The 17,157-nt window shown below is 36.3% G+C and overlaps 3 protein-coding genes across 6 annotated transcripts; 2 read left to right on the plus strand and 1 right to left on the minus strand.

The window, feature by feature from the left end:
* The first annotated feature begins 997 nt into the window (after positions 1 to 997).
* Positions 998 to 5,848, plus strand: LOC127254010 (ADP-ribosylation factor GTPase-activating protein AGD5-like). Its single transcript, XM_051278860.1, has 11 exons — positions 998 to 1,292; positions 2,162 to 2,220; positions 2,537 to 2,627; positions 3,099 to 3,153; positions 3,237 to 3,327; positions 3,417 to 3,648; positions 4,050 to 4,254; positions 4,415 to 4,593; positions 4,816 to 5,058; positions 5,157 to 5,215; positions 5,514 to 5,848. The coding sequence occupies exons 1-11, from the start codon at positions 1,242 to 1,244 to the stop codon at positions 5,665 to 5,667; spliced, it is 1,419 nt and encodes a 472-aa protein (XP_051134817.1). The 5' UTR covers positions 998 to 1,241; the 3' UTR covers positions 5,668 to 5,848.
* Positions 5,849 to 5,887: 39 nt separating this feature from the next.
* On the minus strand, positions 5,888 to 8,557 carry LOC127254009 (pentatricopeptide repeat-containing protein At5g43790). Of its 2 annotated transcripts, none has more exons than XM_051278858.1 (2): positions 8,327 to 8,557; positions 5,888 to 7,834 (listed from the first exon to the last, which is right to left on the minus strand). In XM_051278858.1, the coding sequence occupies exon 2, from the start codon at positions 7,688 to 7,690 to the stop codon at positions 5,888 to 5,890; it is 1,803 nt and encodes a 600-aa protein (XP_051134815.1). In that variant the 5' UTR covers positions 7,691 to 7,834; positions 8,327 to 8,557. The 2 variants fall into 2 exon arrangements, with proteins under 2 accessions (XP_051134815.1, XP_051134816.1); XM_051278859.1 differs by having other exon boundaries at positions 8,319 to 8,557.
* A 425-nt stretch (positions 8,558 to 8,982) lies between these two features.
* Positions 8,983 to 16,234, plus strand: LOC127254011 (actin-related protein 4). 3 transcript variants are annotated; one of them, XR_007839384.1, is made up of 21 exons: positions 8,983 to 9,119; positions 9,218 to 9,309; positions 9,848 to 9,994; positions 10,076 to 10,149; positions 10,339 to 10,419; positions 10,971 to 11,031; positions 11,182 to 11,231; positions 11,310 to 11,364; positions 12,327 to 12,404; positions 12,533 to 12,586; positions 12,992 to 13,045; positions 13,117 to 13,177; positions 13,825 to 13,876; positions 14,065 to 14,131; positions 14,256 to 14,318; positions 14,415 to 14,477; positions 14,643 to 14,705; positions 14,982 to 15,046; positions 15,170 to 15,238; positions 15,550 to 15,677; positions 15,979 to 16,234. XR_007839384.1 is itself a non-coding variant. In XM_051278861.1 (20 exons), the coding sequence occupies exons 1-20, from the start codon at positions 9,107 to 9,109 to the stop codon at positions 15,593 to 15,595; spliced, it is 1,308 nt and encodes a 435-aa protein (XP_051134818.1). In that variant the 5' UTR covers positions 8,983 to 9,106; the 3' UTR covers positions 15,596 to 15,804. The 3 variants fall into 3 exon arrangements, 1 of the variants encoding a protein (XP_051134818.1); XM_051278861.1 differs by lacking the exon at positions 15,979 to 16,234 and having other exon boundaries at positions 15,550 to 15,804; XR_007839385.1 differs by lacking the exons at positions 10,971 to 11,031; positions 12,533 to 12,586; positions 12,992 to 13,045; ... (8 more) ...; positions 15,550 to 15,677; positions 15,979 to 16,234.
* The last annotated feature ends 923 nt before the right edge of the window (positions 16,235 to 17,157 follow it).

The raw sequence follows: 17,157 nt of genomic DNA on the forward strand, positions 1-17,157 counted from the left end.
AACAATCACACCCTTCAACAGGTCGGGATCGTAGGTCGAAATATCCCAGTCTATTCAGTTCACCCAATGTAGAGACACATGTGTACTTCAATTCTTTAATTTCTCACCCTCCCTGTCTCATTCTTCCGTCCAATTCGACTGGACATCGAAATCATTCTGACCAGATTTGTCTCAATTCAATTTCCAAGATAAGATTTCGATCCAGCCCACCTCTGGTTTGCCGGATCAGCCGCCACCTGATTTCAACTCCGACACGGCTGGTGGCCGGTAGGAATCATTTCGAAGAGAGAGGAAAAAATTGTCGAATTGGACGGAAGAACAAGAGAGGGAGGGTGAGAAAGTAAAAAAAAATCTAAAATACATATGGTGTATCTCCATTGGGTGAACTGAATAGATTGGACAATGTTTTGACCCAGGATCTCGACCCTTCCAACCCTAACACTTTTCCTAACCGATAATCCAACCCTAACATTTTTCCTAACCAATAAAATGTTATTACCTCCTCGGCTCTAAGGTATCGGTTATTTTTTACTTGTTGATCAAACTTAAGTTAATATCTTATAGTACTAATAAAATAATATTTGAGTATTATTTTTTAATTTATTATTAAATTAAAAAAAATCCCATTCAAAAGAACAGTAGAAATTTCTTTAAAAGAATAATATTTTGTAAATTATAAAAATTTCATTAATAATGTAGTAATATATAAGATATGTTTGACTGAAAATTTGAACTTCGATTTTAAAATTTAAATAACACAAAATTTGAATTATATTTAAATAAATATACAATATAACAAAAATATTTTTATGTAATATTTTATTTTATTTAATAAAAAACTGTAAATGGAAAATTTCGTGTCGACAGCAAATTAGATATTTGTGACGCATACTGACACGCGCTAAGTAAGATACACGCCGAGCCGGGGTTCGATAGTCCACACGCATAATAAGACCTCTCAAAAATATAATAATAATAATTTAGAAACACAGAAAAATTAGAGATGACAGAGAGACAGATGATAAATAAATAAATAAATTCTAAATGGAACACCACCGGGTGGCCATTGCTCTGGATTTCCAAGTTTCGTCGATCTAATTCCATCATTTTCTAATCCGACGGTTCTCAGCGGGAGCAAGAGGGGAGTGGAGAGCATCGCAGCCGTCCATCTTCTATTTCTCCTCCTCCTGCCCCCTTTCTTCCGTCTCTATTCTCCTTTGGCTGCGATTGGAGCCGCCACCATGAACGGGAAGGCAGGCGTGTCCAAGGAGCTCAACGCCAAGCACCGGAAGGTATGTTTGTTTCGTGATCATTGTAATTTCTCCGATCTTGTTGTTTCCGATCGCGGGGGTTGTCATTTGATTCACGCTCTCGGTTAAATCTGGATTTGTTTGTTTGGTTGTTTGTTTTGGGTAATGATTGATTTTGTATGGTTGACGTATGTCGGTTGAATTATTGCATCTGGTTTATATTGTGTCGAGGTTATTGATGATTGTGGCGTTATGGTTGAGAAATTTTTGTAAGATTCTATTGATCAGATGGTATATGATTTATCCAAGTTTCTGGTAATTTGATTCGTTTGTTTTTCTTCAGAGATAGGATTGTTTTCTGTTTGATCTGGATTGATGAGAATTTCGAACAAGCGTTTTTGTTGTTGTGATAATTAAGTTTGGAAGATTCTATCTATAAAATTTGATGCGAAGCTCTCATGATAGCAATTAGGCTATGCAAGTCATAATTTAAATATTATTCCGTTGAGTATTGGACCAATTTTAATAATTAAATGATGATGGTCCTTAGCTTAAGCTTTAGAGAGCTTTGATCAATATCAAGTATTTGATTACTAAATATTACACAGCATCTGAACCATTTCCCGAATGTGGTGAAGATGGTGCTCGTACATGCCGTCTATTGCATATATACTCAGATTTGTATCACTTGAAATGATTTCTCATGTTCCAAGCTTCTATTCATGTGCACCGCTACAGCTTAGATGGCAAGGAGTGTTGTTGAAGTCTTCCATTGTGCTCTTATCATTCATATTTGCTTAGTACAATTGCTATCCAGAACTATAAGATTCTGTGCACTATTACAGTTCATCCGCTTTAATTTAATCTGCCTGTTCTCTCCTGCGAGCTCACTATTATATCTGTATTATCAGATTCTGGAAGGGCTTCTTAAATTGCCTGAAAACAGGGAATGTGCTGATTGCAAATGCAAGTAAGTATTGATTTTCTGACTTCACTTTGTCTGCATTTGATATGAAACAAAGTAAAAGTGTTGCTCATAATATTGTGTTCTTTAACTATTCAACCTATTAACCCCACTCCAAAAGCATCACACCAAGCTTCATTTTTCATATAGAACATCATGTCCTCTATTTTTACCTGAAAAACATCAAAACAGAATTACACACCCTAAATTTTCTACGATATTGCATCTTGTAGTGAGAGATATTGATCTCCTATGTAAAATGCTGCATTATTTATTTATTTATATCTAACCCTTTGATGTCTATTTTCTTATTAATCAACAGAGGTCCTCGGTGGGCGAGTGTGAACTTAGGTATATTTATATGCATGCAGTGTTCTGGGATTCACAGAAGTCTTGGAGTGCACATATCAAAGGTGAATCTCAATTTACAGTTATTTTTTTTTTTTGTTTTTTTCGTTTCTTAGATTGGTTTTCTGATTATATTGGAGGTAGATTACTTTCAAAAGAGATGCTTGTAATATAATGTTAAAATCGTTTATTGTTTGAGTACAATTGTGAACTTGGTGGTTTAAGTTTATCATGTTTGTGCATATGGATTGGTTTATTGGAATAATGCATGAAGTGCTTGAATTGCTAAATACAATCTTGGGGCCCATGCATTAGTTTTACCCATCTACCTGGCTGGCTAACAACAACATAAATATTGAACTTTTGGTTAGCCTTCATTAATCACTTTTCTGGTTGATATATCTGTATCCTCATTAATCGAGAAATAGCAGTGACTGCTTTGCAGTTCTGAGTTGATATATTTCCTACTCCCTTTACTATTAATTTTAATTGAAATTTGTCATAGATTGCTGAAGTGTCTTTTCTATTTTTGGCAGGTGAGATCTGCTACACTGGACACATGGCTTCCTGATCAGGTTGAATTTATTCAATGTAAGAATTCTAAAGCCTGGAAAACTTAGTTCAAATATCCCATTTCAAAAGTTTTTGAGTGCATGTTATGTTTGTAAGTACAGCCATGGGAAATGAGAAGGCAAACAGTTATTGGGAAGCCGAGCTTCCTCCAAATTATGATAGAGTTGGGATTGAGAATTTCATCCGTGCAAAGTATGTTTTATCCTCTTTAATACATGCATTCCACATCTTACTACCTGATTCCGCAAGCTGATTCTGCAACTTATTTTTATCCAATAAAGGTATGAGGAGAAGAGATGGGTATCAAAGGATGGGAATCCTAAATCACCCCCTCGAAAAGTAGAAGAAAAGGCTTCTGTCCAGCAACAGAGACCAAGTGAGCGTAGTGGGCAGGGCTATGCCAGACATTCTGAGAACCCTTCCAATCTGAGGAAGAATGCTCCAGCACCTAGTACAAGAGAGAGCATTCCTGCCAGAGTATCAGTACCTGTGCCTCCTAAAGGACCAGAACAAGTATGCTCTGTTACATGATTATTTGTTCTTCATTTATTGTGTTGATAAGTTTTCCAATTCTATTATTGAGTTTTTGATTTTGTAAATGATTTTCATGTCTCAGCTTCATTTGTTCAACATAATTTATTTATTTATCTATCTTATATGAATTTGGAAGAAAAGTTTCTTGTATTGGAGATTAGAACAATGAATAGTATCTTAGTTTATTATGTAGAGAATGAGTTAAGGATGACTCATAAGTAGTTTTTAGATCTTGAGTTCTCAATTTGGTGTATTGTTGTCTGCGTGTTTAAGTTCTTGTACAAAAAAAAAAAAAAAAAACACTATTAATTTGTTTTATAGTTTTTTATGTTCATGTAAAATCTGAAAATACAGGAATATATTTGTTTGTATTGCTACAGGTTGTTCCAGCTCCAGTGTCTGAACAAGTGATCCCGAAAAAGGAGCCAACTGCAAATGCTGAACCTGCAAAGCAAGCTCCTGCCGCTGCCCCTCCCCCAAAAGTTGATTATGCCACTGATCTCTTTAACATGCTTTCTATGGATGGTTCCAGTGATAAAGCAACAGAAACATCTGGAGAAGATGATGCATGGGCAGGATTTCAGGGTACACTAAATGCTCTCTTGCAGTTACATATCATTATCATTATTATGGGTTGGGTCGTTCTTTGTTGGCCGTGTGCCCATGCATGTTTGGGGTGGGTAGGCGGACACTGTGGAGGCTGTCTTTTCATGATTTTCTAACATGGTGGATAGCTCACTTGCAGCTGCTAATGCATCATCGTCAACAGAACAGCCCACCCCAACAAAAGTTGATGAAAACAAGACACAAACGGCATCTGGAATTGAAGATCTTTTTAAGGATGCACCATCAATTACACCTATTACAATGGCAGGGAAGCCACAAAAAGATGTCAAAAATGATATAATGTCTCTTTTTGAGAAGGTATGTTCCTTGCTTGAGAAGTATAAGCTCTTCCTCTGCATAACCGACAATCCCATCCCTGCCCCAACTTGAAAATGTGATGCGTCAAGTTTTAATGTTCGGTCTTGTATGCTATTATGCGTTGCTTTTATAGATTTAACAAATTAAACAGTCATTGTGCTAGTTTGTCACTTCCAAGTACTGCTGAGAGCCACTAGTCTTATGTCTGCATCTATATTGCAGTCGAATGTTGTTTCACCGTATGCCCTTCATCAACAACAACTTACTATGCTAGCTCAGCAACAATCCCTACTAATAGCTGCCGCAGCAAATGCTTCTGGTGGCGCATCAAAGCCTCCTGGGAACCAACAAGTCGGGATTAATGGAACCAACACAGTTAATCAAAGTTGGCCAAACATGGGCTATCAGTTTCCTGGGATGATGATGCCTACTGCTGGAAAAGTGGATTTGGAGAAATATATGCAGGTAGACATTAGACAAGGGCAACATTTAGTTCTGTATTATTGAATGCCTGAGAGATGAGATACACTAATAATCTTTCTTTCTCCGTCCCGTGGAAACAGATGGGGAATATGGGAGCAGCTCATTCGGTTGGAAATGCATCTTCTTTCCCTGTGCCGAGGTATGTAAAATGTCAGAAGTGTATGGTGTTCATATTATCTCAAAATGTATTTAGAACCATATGCTTGCTTGGGTCGGACATAACTGATTGTTTGATGGATTAATTATCTCAAATTATATGATAACCTTTTCCATATGTCCATACAAAATACCGTGAAGTTTAAGTATGCTCATTTGTGGATTCATTGGCATAAGGAGATGAAATAAAAATATTGGAGACTGCTACTTTATTTTGACGAATCAGTAATGAATAAGGAACCTTTTGTGCCGGGTTCTAATCTTTGGCTCATGCGTTGCAGTCCCTATGCAGCGACGCCTACTGCTTCTGGTAACGGCAGCGTGCCGTCTGTAGCTGGGAAACAAACCTCGTCCTCACTTTCATCAGGTTCCTCGCAATCAGGAAGCGATTACGACTTCTCCTCATTGACACAAGGTTTTTTCTCCAAACATTGACAGAAATTGTTGCGCTCATGCTATACTGCAATTCACGGAGGATCGATATTTCATTTCTTGTGTTAAATCCGGGCGCTGTAAGCTTTGTTTATGGGATAATAATTTGGTTAGATTGAAATATTCTTTATCGTCGTGTACCTGTAGACTACAATTGAATCGAATATGAATTTGAATTTTGACAGACTGAAAGATATTCATATATATATATATGTGATTCAATCTACCAGTAGTCGAAACACGAACAAGTTCCATTGCTGAAGTGATGAAACCTGGTTCTGTCTCTAACTATAATCTCTCTTTTATACACCATAGACAGAAGCTTCGTCGTAGAATGACAATCGACGCAGACCCTGAGGTTCTTGATGATCCTGATGGTTGGCGCGCGCCGAGAGCCATCATCATCATCGTCGTCTGATGCAAGAAGCGCGAAGGCGATAGCCAATCTTTCACTGTGATATGAAAGTGCGCCTTCTTTCTCTTCCTCTTCAATGTCGAACATCACTTCTCTTGTTCGCGGCCGATGACTGAACTCTTGCAACCTCATGTTCATCTCTTCCAGCTTCGAATATATATCGCCTGCGCGAGGATGACTCTTGTCGCCGATGAGGAATTCATGCACAGAGCCATTAACCTCAACTAAACTGCTCCCGGGCATTTTGTCGACGCCATGGTCTTTCATCAGCTGGCGTACTCTCTTCACGTCGCTCCATCTGTTCGTACAAGCATACACATTCGACAAAAGCACGTAGTTCCCGCTCGTCTCCGGCTCCAACTCTACCAATTTCTTCAACGCAACCTCACACATCTCGACATTTCCATGAACTCTAGCAGCTCCAAGCAAAGATCTCCATACGATCGCATTAGGCTTCATAGGCATCGTCGCAATCCGTTCTTGAGCTTCTTCCAGCAGCCCCGCTCGCCCCAAAAGATCGACTAAACAAGAGTAGTGCTCCAGTTTAGGCTCGAGTCTATAATCAACAACCATCGACTCGAAATGTTCGAGTCCTTCCTCCACCAATCCAACATGTGAGCAAGCAGACATTACAGCTAGTATTGTCACATCGTCAGGGAGAAAGCCCTCTCGTTTCATCATCTTGAATAGATCAAGACTCTCGAGTCCATGGCCGTGGATCGCAAGTCCTCTAATCATCGCATTGAAGCACAATGTGTCCTTTTGAGACAGTTCGTCGAACACTTGCCATGCGACGTTCAGGCAGCCCAAATTCGCATACAAGCTGATTAAAGCCGTGCCGATGAATCGATTAAGGCTAAGATTATTCCTGAGTACATATACATGTGCCCATGCACCTTGACCGACAGCGCCTAGCTCGGCACAAGCAGTGATCAAAGCTACTAATGTCACTTCATTCGGCTTGATCAACGACATCTGCATATGGCTGAATAAATTCAAGGCTTCCATCGACGAACTAGTACTTCCATATAAGTCACTCGAAGTAGAATTACGCGCATAAGCCGAGAGAATAGAGTTCCATGTCGCCAAATCTGGATTTCTGATCTGATCGAAGAAATATCTAGCAACGGCTATTCTTCCACATCTCGAATAGAAATTAAGCAACGAGGCTTGAACAAAGCTGTCGTAAGGGGTGTCAAGAAACTTCAAGACATGGCCATGTAAGGTTCGACCATTTCTGAACAATAGACGGGCGCCAAAAGCCTTGAAGAGGGATGGATATGTATAGCTGTTTGGATTGTGGTCGGGGCAGGCGAGAATCTGGTTATAAAGAGAAATCGAAACATGGACTTGACCCTTTTGAACAAGTGATGAGATGAGGGTATTGTAGAGGAAGATGGTCGGGTTTTGAACGAGGTTGAAGATGGTCATAGTGTAGGATAAGGTAGCAAGAGTCAAAGATAAATGGAGAATTCGGCTGACGGGGTAAGTGTGAAGGATAAGACCAGACGTGATCATTTGGGCATGGACTTGCTTCAAGGTATCGAAGGTTTTGCATTTTTGTAAGAGGTGAAGGATCGGGTGTTCTACTCTCGGACTTATACTTCTCATCCCTTCGATGTCGAAGCTGTAACATCTGGATGATCATTCTGTACTTATTCACTCTTGATGGCGTCGACTGAATTAAGGAAATAGTCGAATCCTCTGCCCGGACTGTGAGTTTTTCTTTCACACATTAGCCTTCAGGAAAGAAATCTGCAAAGCACATTCAGATCACATCAATGGAAACAGCAAATCTAACAGTGCACCAAACAACATTCATCAGTTATAGCATCCAACCTACTGATTGATGCTCTGAATTGAACATACAATGAAGTTTGCATCTAATTTGTGTGATTAATCTACCACGGTGTTATTGGCAAAATAGGCTAATACAACAAAACTATCATTAAAATTTCATCTAGAGTACTCCCAAAATGCACAGTAAGAGAAGCATGAACCATGATTTTGCCTGATTTTCAGTTTCTATGGAACTACAATGAAAAACATTAAACAATCACAACTCCAAAACGACATTAACTAGATGCACAATTTTAATTCTTCCAGGAAAATAATGCTTCTAACAAGGCAATATACTTCCAAAAAAAAAAAACACTATTCAGATTGCCAACTCATAACAGAATCACAACTCAATGTAAATTGGACAAAATTAAGACAAAACCAGGATAAATATACTAACAGACTTACGAGTAAGGAAAAAGGAAATTCGGCTAGGACTTCCGTCGAACAGAATGAAGGCCTTCCATTATCAACCATACGTGACCGCGATTAGCATCGCAGAATAAACTCGTTCACTCACCTCCAATCTTCACTACACTAAAATGCTTTGGAAATGAATTTGCAAGTTGGATTTGCCGCAGGAAGAAGTATTTGTGTAGAAGCTGTTCAAAAACCTTCAGCTTCAAAGGCCGAAGATCTTGGAGTGGGAAATGTTGTCAGTAAAAATAATAAATAAACAAACAAAAGCATGAAAAGAAACTGGGCCTTTTGGGGGTATTTTCAATTTTATTGGGCCTCAGGTTTAGAGTTAGTGTTAGCCCAATTAGGACAAACTGTAACAATATGTCGTTCACTTAAAAAAATAAAAAAAAAATAAAAAAAATAATAATAAAATAAAAAATCACATCAAATACAATTTTCTTTTTACAAAATTAAATTTTTCTTTTTTTTTTTCAAAATTTCAAAAACTCGTCTAAACTGAATGGCAAACAATTTATTTTCCCCTATCACACATTTCAATTTAATAAATAAATAAAAACAAAATGAGGGTACAACTACCTAATGCACAGGGATGAAAAAGTACAAGCACGATACAGCAGCGTATGTGATCTATATATATATAATCTATTAGTGTGTATATATAGGTCAGTCGAGTTCGTCGAGCAAGTCTGCAACCCCGCCCTCGATTTCGAATCACTCCGACGACCAAACCAAGGCGGCGGAAGAGCGGCCGCGCTCTGCCGAATCATGTACGGAGGAGGTAAGAGTGAATTAGTATAAGCGGAAATTCTACCACACTTCTCTCTCCTTTTGGATGTTTGTTGTGTACTTATGCATACCATTCCTTCATTTTTGCAGATGAAGTGTCGGCGATGGTGGTCGACTTGGGCTCTCACACCTGCAAGGCGGGTTACGCCGGTGAAGATGCCCCTAAAGCTGTTTTTCCATCTGTTAGACAGCTTCTCTTCTCTCTCTTTCTCTGATTGCTTCTCCTTATTTATTAGTGTAGAGTGACCTTGCTCAAAACACTCAAATGTTAGGGTTTAGTTAACATTAGATTAATTCTTTGAGTTCGAATTAGTTAATGCTGTTAAGAACGAGCACTAAAAGCGTGCCGGAAGTGGATATTGGAGAATGGTTGAAACGAATATGAGTTGGGAATAACTATACCTGTTTTTTATTATTTTTTTTCGAAGTGTGATTTTGTTGTTGGTAGATGGTTCTTGTTTTGAGTTTGTGATACCGGAAACATAATTTTGTTGAAAACTGGGGGAAATGGAATAGAGATGGAGAGAGAATGCTTGTGAAGCTTCTAGTTGCCTGATTGACATGCTTTTGAATTTTTGCTACAAGATTGACCTATACTTATATCTTTGTTTTATAATAAGCTGTTAGTTCTGTGTTCATAGTCACTGTAATAATTAAAAGCTAATTTGATAATTGCATACATTTGTAACTTGGTCTTATTTCGAATCTGTCTCAACTTAGGTTGTTGGGTTGATTGATGAAATGGAAGTTGAAAATACTGATAATTCAGACAAGACCGCCGGATCTACTCCAGATTCTAAAATGAAGGGCAAACGGAAATTGTATATAGGATCACAGGATTTGGGGTTCCGCCGGGACCACATGGAGGTCATTATCTCAATGTATTCTTCTGAGATTTGGTTTCTCCCTTTATACATTGATCTGAAGTTGTAAATACAATGTTATTAGGTGTCTTCTCCCATCAAGGATGGAGTAGTAGTGGACTGGGATATGGTTGATAACATATGGGACTATGCTTTGAGGTATGAAATACTTTGTGTCATTACTTTCCCTACTCAAATATATAAAGAATATGTACATCCTCAGTTAAGGTTCTTATATGATCGATTTTTTGTTTTTAATACTTTTAACCATTTTCCATGTTTTTGGTTCTAGTGTATTGTACTTTGCGACTCACTGGTAACATTGTCGGTAACATTCTTTTAATGCAGGAAATGCCTTTTGGTTGATCCAAAGGAACATCCAATGCTATTTGCTGAGCCTTGTTCTAATACACAGCACCAAAGAGAAAAGTAAGGCAAATGTCTACATTAGTTTATTTAATAAGGCTCATGATTTCTAGACCAAATGTGAAACATGATATTGTTCTAGTTGACAACCACATGCAAAACTCTACATCCCTACAGAACCATGCAGCTAGGAGGGTAGCGAAATCTCTTTCTTTTAGGTGCTGAATTTTAGTGTGATCTACTGGAGATACTTTTGGTGTTACTCATATCTCTGGATGTAGCCTTTTTTTTTAGAGTTTGTTTTGGAGAGACATCATAGGATTATTCAGTACTTTGTGTGTTCCCTGAATTCTCCTTTATGTAGACCTTGTCCTTTCTTTTTGTGAAGTGATATATATTTATTAAGCCTCAAGATGCTTAAGAGTTTTGTTACAAGTTATAGCAAATCTTCAAATAAAGTGTTAAAATCAGATTGTCACTACACTACTACAGTTATGCTGTCTACTAATAATGGAAAACTTTGAGTTGTTGTTCATCATTGTATCTATCGTAATATTTCCTTCACCTGATATCGTTGATTTTGAGTTTATACCAAATTATTCTTTGTTTGGCAGGACTGCTGAGATTATGTTTGAAAAATTCCAAGTTCCTGCATTATTTTTAGCTAAAAACGCAGTGAGCTTCTATTTCAGCCTTTCCTCCATTTTCTAAGATCAATCAATCTGACCACTGATTGCAACTCAAAGACTTCATTTTCTTTGTTATGTTGAATATACAGTTTGATTTGGCGCTTTTTTTTTTTTTTTTTTTTTTTTTTTGTGCAAGGTCCTCACTTCGTTTGCATCAGGACGATCAACTGCTTTAGTTGTTGACTGGTAGGAGATTCAGTGCCACCTATGTTCTTGAGATCATCCTCTTACTGTTGTCATTAATATCTTTCCTACCTGATTCAGTGGTGGAGGGTCAACTGTTGTGGCTCCTGTACAAGACGGATATGTTCTTCAGAAGGTGCCTCCCTTTTGTTGTGAAAATTGCAGTGAATATACATTTTGGCTCATGCCAATGCTAGTTACACATTTTCACTTGCACCTATATCCTTCTTCTATTATCTATTTATTTATGTATTTTTATTACTATGCTCTCAACAAAGAACAACAACAAAAAAGAAGGGTTATTTTCAATAGATCACCTTATGCAGTAGTGCATTTGGATTATTTTTCAGTTAAGATGTATCAATTGGGAGGGCTGAGGTTACTTAGTTTTAATGAATTGAGAGGCTGATGTTACATTGTGGCAAAGCATTCTATGGGTTACATAGCTCGTAAGGTCTTTTTCAGCTTATTGAAGCACTAACCCTCTGAATAATAATAATAATAATAAGGGTTAACTGTTTTTTAGTCCCGTAACTGGACCCCCTTATCATTTTAGTCCCGTAAGTGGAGCTTGTCGTAAACTAGTCCCGTAAGTGAAAAATTTTCGTTGTTTTAGTCCTCCGACACCGGAGATGCCCGTGTGGCTCGCCGGAGGTGACGTGTCCGCCAGGTGTCGCGGACACGTATTTTTTCTTTCATTTTTTTAAATTTTTTTTAAAACTTATTTTTAATTTATTTTAAATTTTATTTGTATTTTTTTATTTTTTATTTAGTCCAATAAAAAAAATAAAAAAAATGAAAAAATAAATAAATTCACGTGTCCGCGAGGTGTCGTTGACCTGGCGGGACACTTGGTGGAAACGTCGCCTCCGGCGAGCCACGCGGGCGTCTCCGGCGCCGGAGAACTAAAACATCGAAAAACCTTCACTTATGGGACTAGTTTGCGACAGGCTCCAGTCCTAGCAGTTACGGGACTAAAAAAACAGTTTACCCTAATAATAATAATAATAATAATAATAAATAATAATAATAATAATAATGTGATTTTGTTCTAAATTTTTACTCAGTGACATTTTATTCAATTTTATTTTTGGACAGGGTGTTTCAACTTCTCCCATTGGAGGAGAATTCCTCACTGACTGCTTGTTAAAAAGTCTTGAACACAAAGGGATTTCAGTGAGTGTACATTTTATTTATTTATCTATTTTTCCATGTAAAATTCACATATAAATAAAATTTTATGGTCAGTATGCCATTTAAATACCTTTTGTTGATTTTAGCCTTCTTAACATCTAAAATTACAGATAAAGCCTCGATATGCATTTCAACGGAAGGAAATTCGACCTGGAGAATTTCAGGTTTTTTTTCTCTTTTATCAGATTTAGATTAGGTGTCATTTATGTGTCCCATAAAGAAAGTAAGTAGACTATTTAGCTTCTACTGTGCTGTAATGGAAAGATAATTTATATGCATTGTCAGAATTGACATCATTTTTATCTTGATTCATTGATTCTGCTATAACTATGCAGCAGTTTTTGGGTGAAGGTTGTTGTAGGTAACATTTAGTTATACAACAGTGGGTACATTTGTTAAAATCACCCTGTCCCATATATATTTGAAATCAAGTGAAACTCTACCTTCTTTACATGTAATTTGAACTTTACCCGTGAATAGCTATTGAGTTAATTTTTTATGTTGTCTGGCCTCAGTTTCTGGTTTCTTGTATTACTGCTCACTACCACCATTACTTCTGGAGCATGCAGGTTTTCGATCTTGATGTTCCGAAGACAACTGAAAGCTACAAACTCTATTCCCAGGTCAATATTTCATTTGAGCTGAATGCTCTCTTTTCATGAATTCTTTTCCTAAATTTCATTCTTCATCACAGCGGGTGATCGTTGATGATATCAAAGAATGTGTATGTCGAGCTCCAGACACTCCATATGATGGTTTGTGTCCCTTAAATCTACATTATTTCCTCTTACGCATTGAATTCTATCGCATGATCTTGACTTGAATTTGAGTGTTGTCTCACTTTGGTAGTTTTAAGAATTTTTTGATGTATAAGAGTTTTAATGAAACAACATGTATGTTCTGAATCCAATAATATTTTCCCCTTGTAAATACCCCAACATTTCATTACATTCATTGAGATTCAGGGATTCTTTATGGCTGGTTAGTAGCATAGACCAAATTACCTGTATGCTAAACCCAGAGTTTTCTATCTTTTGTGGTATGGAAGCATCTAGGGTGCCATTGGCAATATAAATTATTATAGTTGTACACGAATCTTCAATATATATAATCATGATTATTTTTGGCTAACAAATTTGATCTTAAACTTAATCTAACTATGGTTTCGTCAACAATAGAAAGTGTAAATTTCAATTTTTGGAATTTTCTAGTGTTTGGCTCTCTAGCAAAACATGGATAGGATAGTGCATAGGAAAGGTTTTGCACCATCTACTACCATATGAACTGCAATTTGACTAATGTGACTAGATGATGTTCCAACCAAATCAGTTATGGTATTTGTTAATTAATTTGGGTTTATCAAAATAGTCACATCTTTACTAACTCTGCTTATTTTGGTCAGAAACTTCATATACAAACATTCCCATGACGGCTTATGAACTTCCCGATGGACAGTGAGTTTTTTCTCAAGTTATTTATATTTCTCTTTCTGATCATTTTCTCTAAGAATTGGGTCAATATCAAAAGCATCATGTCCTTGTCTTTTAACTTATAGCTCCTTTTATTTCCCTTGTTCGCCTAATATATTTCGTATACACTTTGGCAAGATCATCTGCTTCATATTTTTAATTTGATCATGTAGGACGATTGAAATTGGTGCCGACAGATTTAAGATTCCAGATGTATTATTTAATCCATCTTTAGTTCAGGTGGGCATCCGGATTTTGCTCTTTATATGTTTGTTAAAATTTTGTTGTCTTACTAGTCCAAAACTGAATGTCATTCTATACATGATTTGTTAACTTGGTTTCTACAATTTGGTGTCCATCTCAGACTATACCTGGTATGGAAAGTTCGGTCGAGATGGCTTTCTCTGCTCGTGGTCTTCCGCAAATGGTGAACAGCTTCTAATGAAAAATGTCTACTTTGTTTTCATACCTGTTCTATGGTTTTCATTTTATCCACACAAGTAATTACACTGAATATTTCCAGGTCATTGAGTCCATAAACAAGTGTGATGTTGACATCCGACGAGAACTTTATAGTAGCATATTGGTATGATAGTTACTTCTTTGCCCATCCACTGCGCCACACTAACATGGAAAGGATATTACAAAAGAAAAAAGGAAATAAGACCAAATTGTAACTAAATATAAATCCCCCATGATTCTGTACCTAAATTTGTATGTTCTATTAATCTGTGTCAATTATTCATCGCAGCTTTCTGGTGGAACTGCATCAGTGCAGCAACTAAAGGAACGCCTTGAGAAAGACTTGCTGGAGGTAATGTCACTACTATAACCGACTCGTTTAGATGAAATGTGTCTCTTCCACTTTTGGGGTTGGTTTACATACTGTGATTGCGAAGAATCAGTTATTTACTTTTGTTCTTTCTGTCTGAAGCACAAAGACCTCTTCTTCTTGCTTAACGCTTATCTTTGCCATTCATAAACCACATCATGGATCTCAACTGAACCAAAATTTTGGCAGGGCATGCTTTTAGTTAATGTTGGGGGAGATGATATTCTAATGTTAGTTTTATTAACATGTTGGTTTTAGGAGTCTCCTCAAGCGGCAAGGGTCAAGGTGTTAGCCAGTGGAAATGCTACAGAAAGGAGATTCAGGTTATAGATCATATGATTTGCAAATACTCTCGTTGTTAAGTAATAATGATGAGGACAAAAGTGTGTACAAGAATTATTTAAAATTTGATTTGTTTTTTATTTTTTTGTCTTGAATTGATGCAGTGTGTGGATTGGAGGAAGTATACTAGCATCACTTGGTTCGTTTCAACAGATGTGGTTCTCAAAGGCTGAGTAAGCATTAAAGCCCTTTTGCAGTATTCATTGAAAATGGAAAGCAAATAGTGAAAAGGAAGTAGGAATGAATGAAATAAGAAATAGAAAATTGTTTGGTATCATAATAAGTTTCTTCATATTTCTAAAGTAAAGACCAAATGCATATCTAAGCTTAATAAATGAATGTTTGTTTGTTGTAATATTTCATTAATTTAGAAACAGTAGAGAGATGTGATTTAGAATTGGATTTGTGTGTTTGTTGAATTGTGAGGAATGTTTGACAATAGTTTATGTTTACAATGGGTATGGGTATGGGTATGGTTGTGCAGGTATGACGAGCATGGGGCTTCTTATATTCAACGGAAATGCCCCTGAGCATGAGGACCTCATTTGGCTGAAAACAAACTATTTTATGGTAGGGAAGACGCATCGACCATAGTTGCTACTTTGCTGGTTGGTAGGTGTTGTCTGTTCATCGTTTCTATCTTATATTCTTCATCGTTTTGCAAAGCCTAGTTTATTTGATGTATGATATGAGACATCAATCACTTAACTTGAAAGAAATTGGTAATGTGTGTCTGCGATGTTGATTTCTCTACACTTTGGGCGGAGGGAAGGCAATGAATGCAACTAGACTGTGATTCAGTTTCTAAGAAGTATGATATTAGAAATTTGGTGTGACAAAAACTGATAGATTTTTGTTTTTTGTACTGAGACTAGACTAGACTAGTTTTGATACAGTTGCAATTCCATTTCAGAAGTTGATGCTCACCACTTTGCTCTTGTGGCTGGCATGGGATCACCAGCCCTCTCTGATGCACATTTTACATATATACAGATCACTTTTTGTTAAGAATGGTCGAATATCCAATGTGGTGGGTGGGACAATATTGTGTATGTATATGAAGAGGCTGTAAGTAGGGCTGAGAATCCGTGTCCTTGTGCCCATTTTTTATCCTAAGCTTCCAAATATTCTTTTTATGGGCCCAATTAAATTCATGAATAGTTTCATTAAATTGCCTTCTTCTTGTAACTTTTTTATATAAATAAATAAATCAATCAAATAGCATTACGAAATACAGAATTTATCAAGGTTTTTATTTAAATTTGAGGTTTTTATTGAATTTTGTGGGTTGAATAATGTTGCCTTGTGTTTGAAACAAAAAACAAATACACCTTTGAAATTTGTAGAATTTAGAAAATAGTAAAATTAAAATATTTGATTTAATGTTTTATTAAAAAAAGTAAAGTATTTAAATGTGGTGTTTATTAAAAATGAGTTTATATCATATTCGCATACATGCATGTATTTTATTCAATTTTTTGCTATTGATAAAAAAAATTGTAATATTTTTATCCATTGAATTTAGAGGTTTAAAGTTTTAATTTACAAATATTTGTTGTAATTTTCTAAGATAAATATGATTTGCAGGCTAAATAGTAAAAATAAAAAATTATATAGATAATTAAAATAAAGATACTCTTGATTCTTAGAAAACATATTTAAAAATGCCCTAATTTATCTATTCTCAAAAAAAGGAACAAATTGAAAAGTCAAAATATGGAAAGGAGAGAATAAAACAGTTTGACGACAAAATGTCAGGCGCAGGTGACGACGTCGTATCGTACCTTAAAAGACATGCTCCCATGTCTGATGTCCCCCTTTGCATGCTTGCAAAAATTCAAACGAATTCGATTTTATTATTGTTATTATTATGATTGAGTTTTTTTATTTTTTTATTTTTTCAAATGTTAATACAAAATGCATGAGTCTAATTATTTATATTCATATTTAAATTTCGAACACATGGAAACCCAGGCCAATTGTCATCGAATAGTCACATATAATAATTCAATTGCAAATACATATATAACGTTTATTGTATGATTGTATATTTAGAATTCAAAGTGACGTTTAAATATTACAATTATTTGTA

This window comes from Andrographis paniculata, unplaced genomic scaffold, assembly GCF_009805555.1.
Source record: "Andrographis paniculata isolate CXL003 unplaced genomic scaffold, ASM980555v1 Contig52END, whole genome shotgun sequence".
In the NCBI taxonomy this organism is placed as follows: Eukaryota; Viridiplantae; Streptophyta; class Magnoliopsida; order Lamiales; family Acanthaceae; genus Andrographis; species Andrographis paniculata.

What these genes read in the sequence shown, in the direction of transcription:
- LOC127254009 (XM_051278858.1), bottom strand. Translation starts at nt 7,690, where the DNA reads ATGAGAAGTATAAGTCCGAGAGTAGAACACCCGATCCTTCACCTCTTA.
- LOC127254010 (XM_051278860.1), top strand. Translation starts at nt 1,242, where the DNA reads ATGAACGGGAAGGCAGGCGTGTCCAAGGAGCTCAACGCCAAGCACCGG. An exon ending in ATTTGGAGAAATATATGCAG is followed by an intron (nt 5,059 to 5,156) that starts GTAGACATTAGA and finishes CCGTGGAAACAG; the next exon opens with ATGGGGAATATGGGAGCAGC. An exon ending in TCTTCTTTCCCTGTGCCGAG is followed by an intron (nt 5,216 to 5,513) that starts GTATGTAAAATG and finishes CATGCGTTGCAG; the next exon opens with TCCCTATGCAGCGACGCCTA.
- LOC127254011 (XM_051278861.1), top strand. An exon ending in TTCGACCTGGAGAATTTCAG is followed by an intron (nt 12,587 to 12,991) that starts GTTTTTTTTCTC and finishes TGGAGCATGCAG; the next exon opens with GTTTTCGATCTTGATGTTCC. An exon ending in TATGAACTTCCCGATGGACA is followed by an intron (nt 13,877 to 14,064) that starts GTGAGTTTTTTC and finishes TTGATCATGTAG; the next exon opens with GACGATTGAAATTGGTGCCG.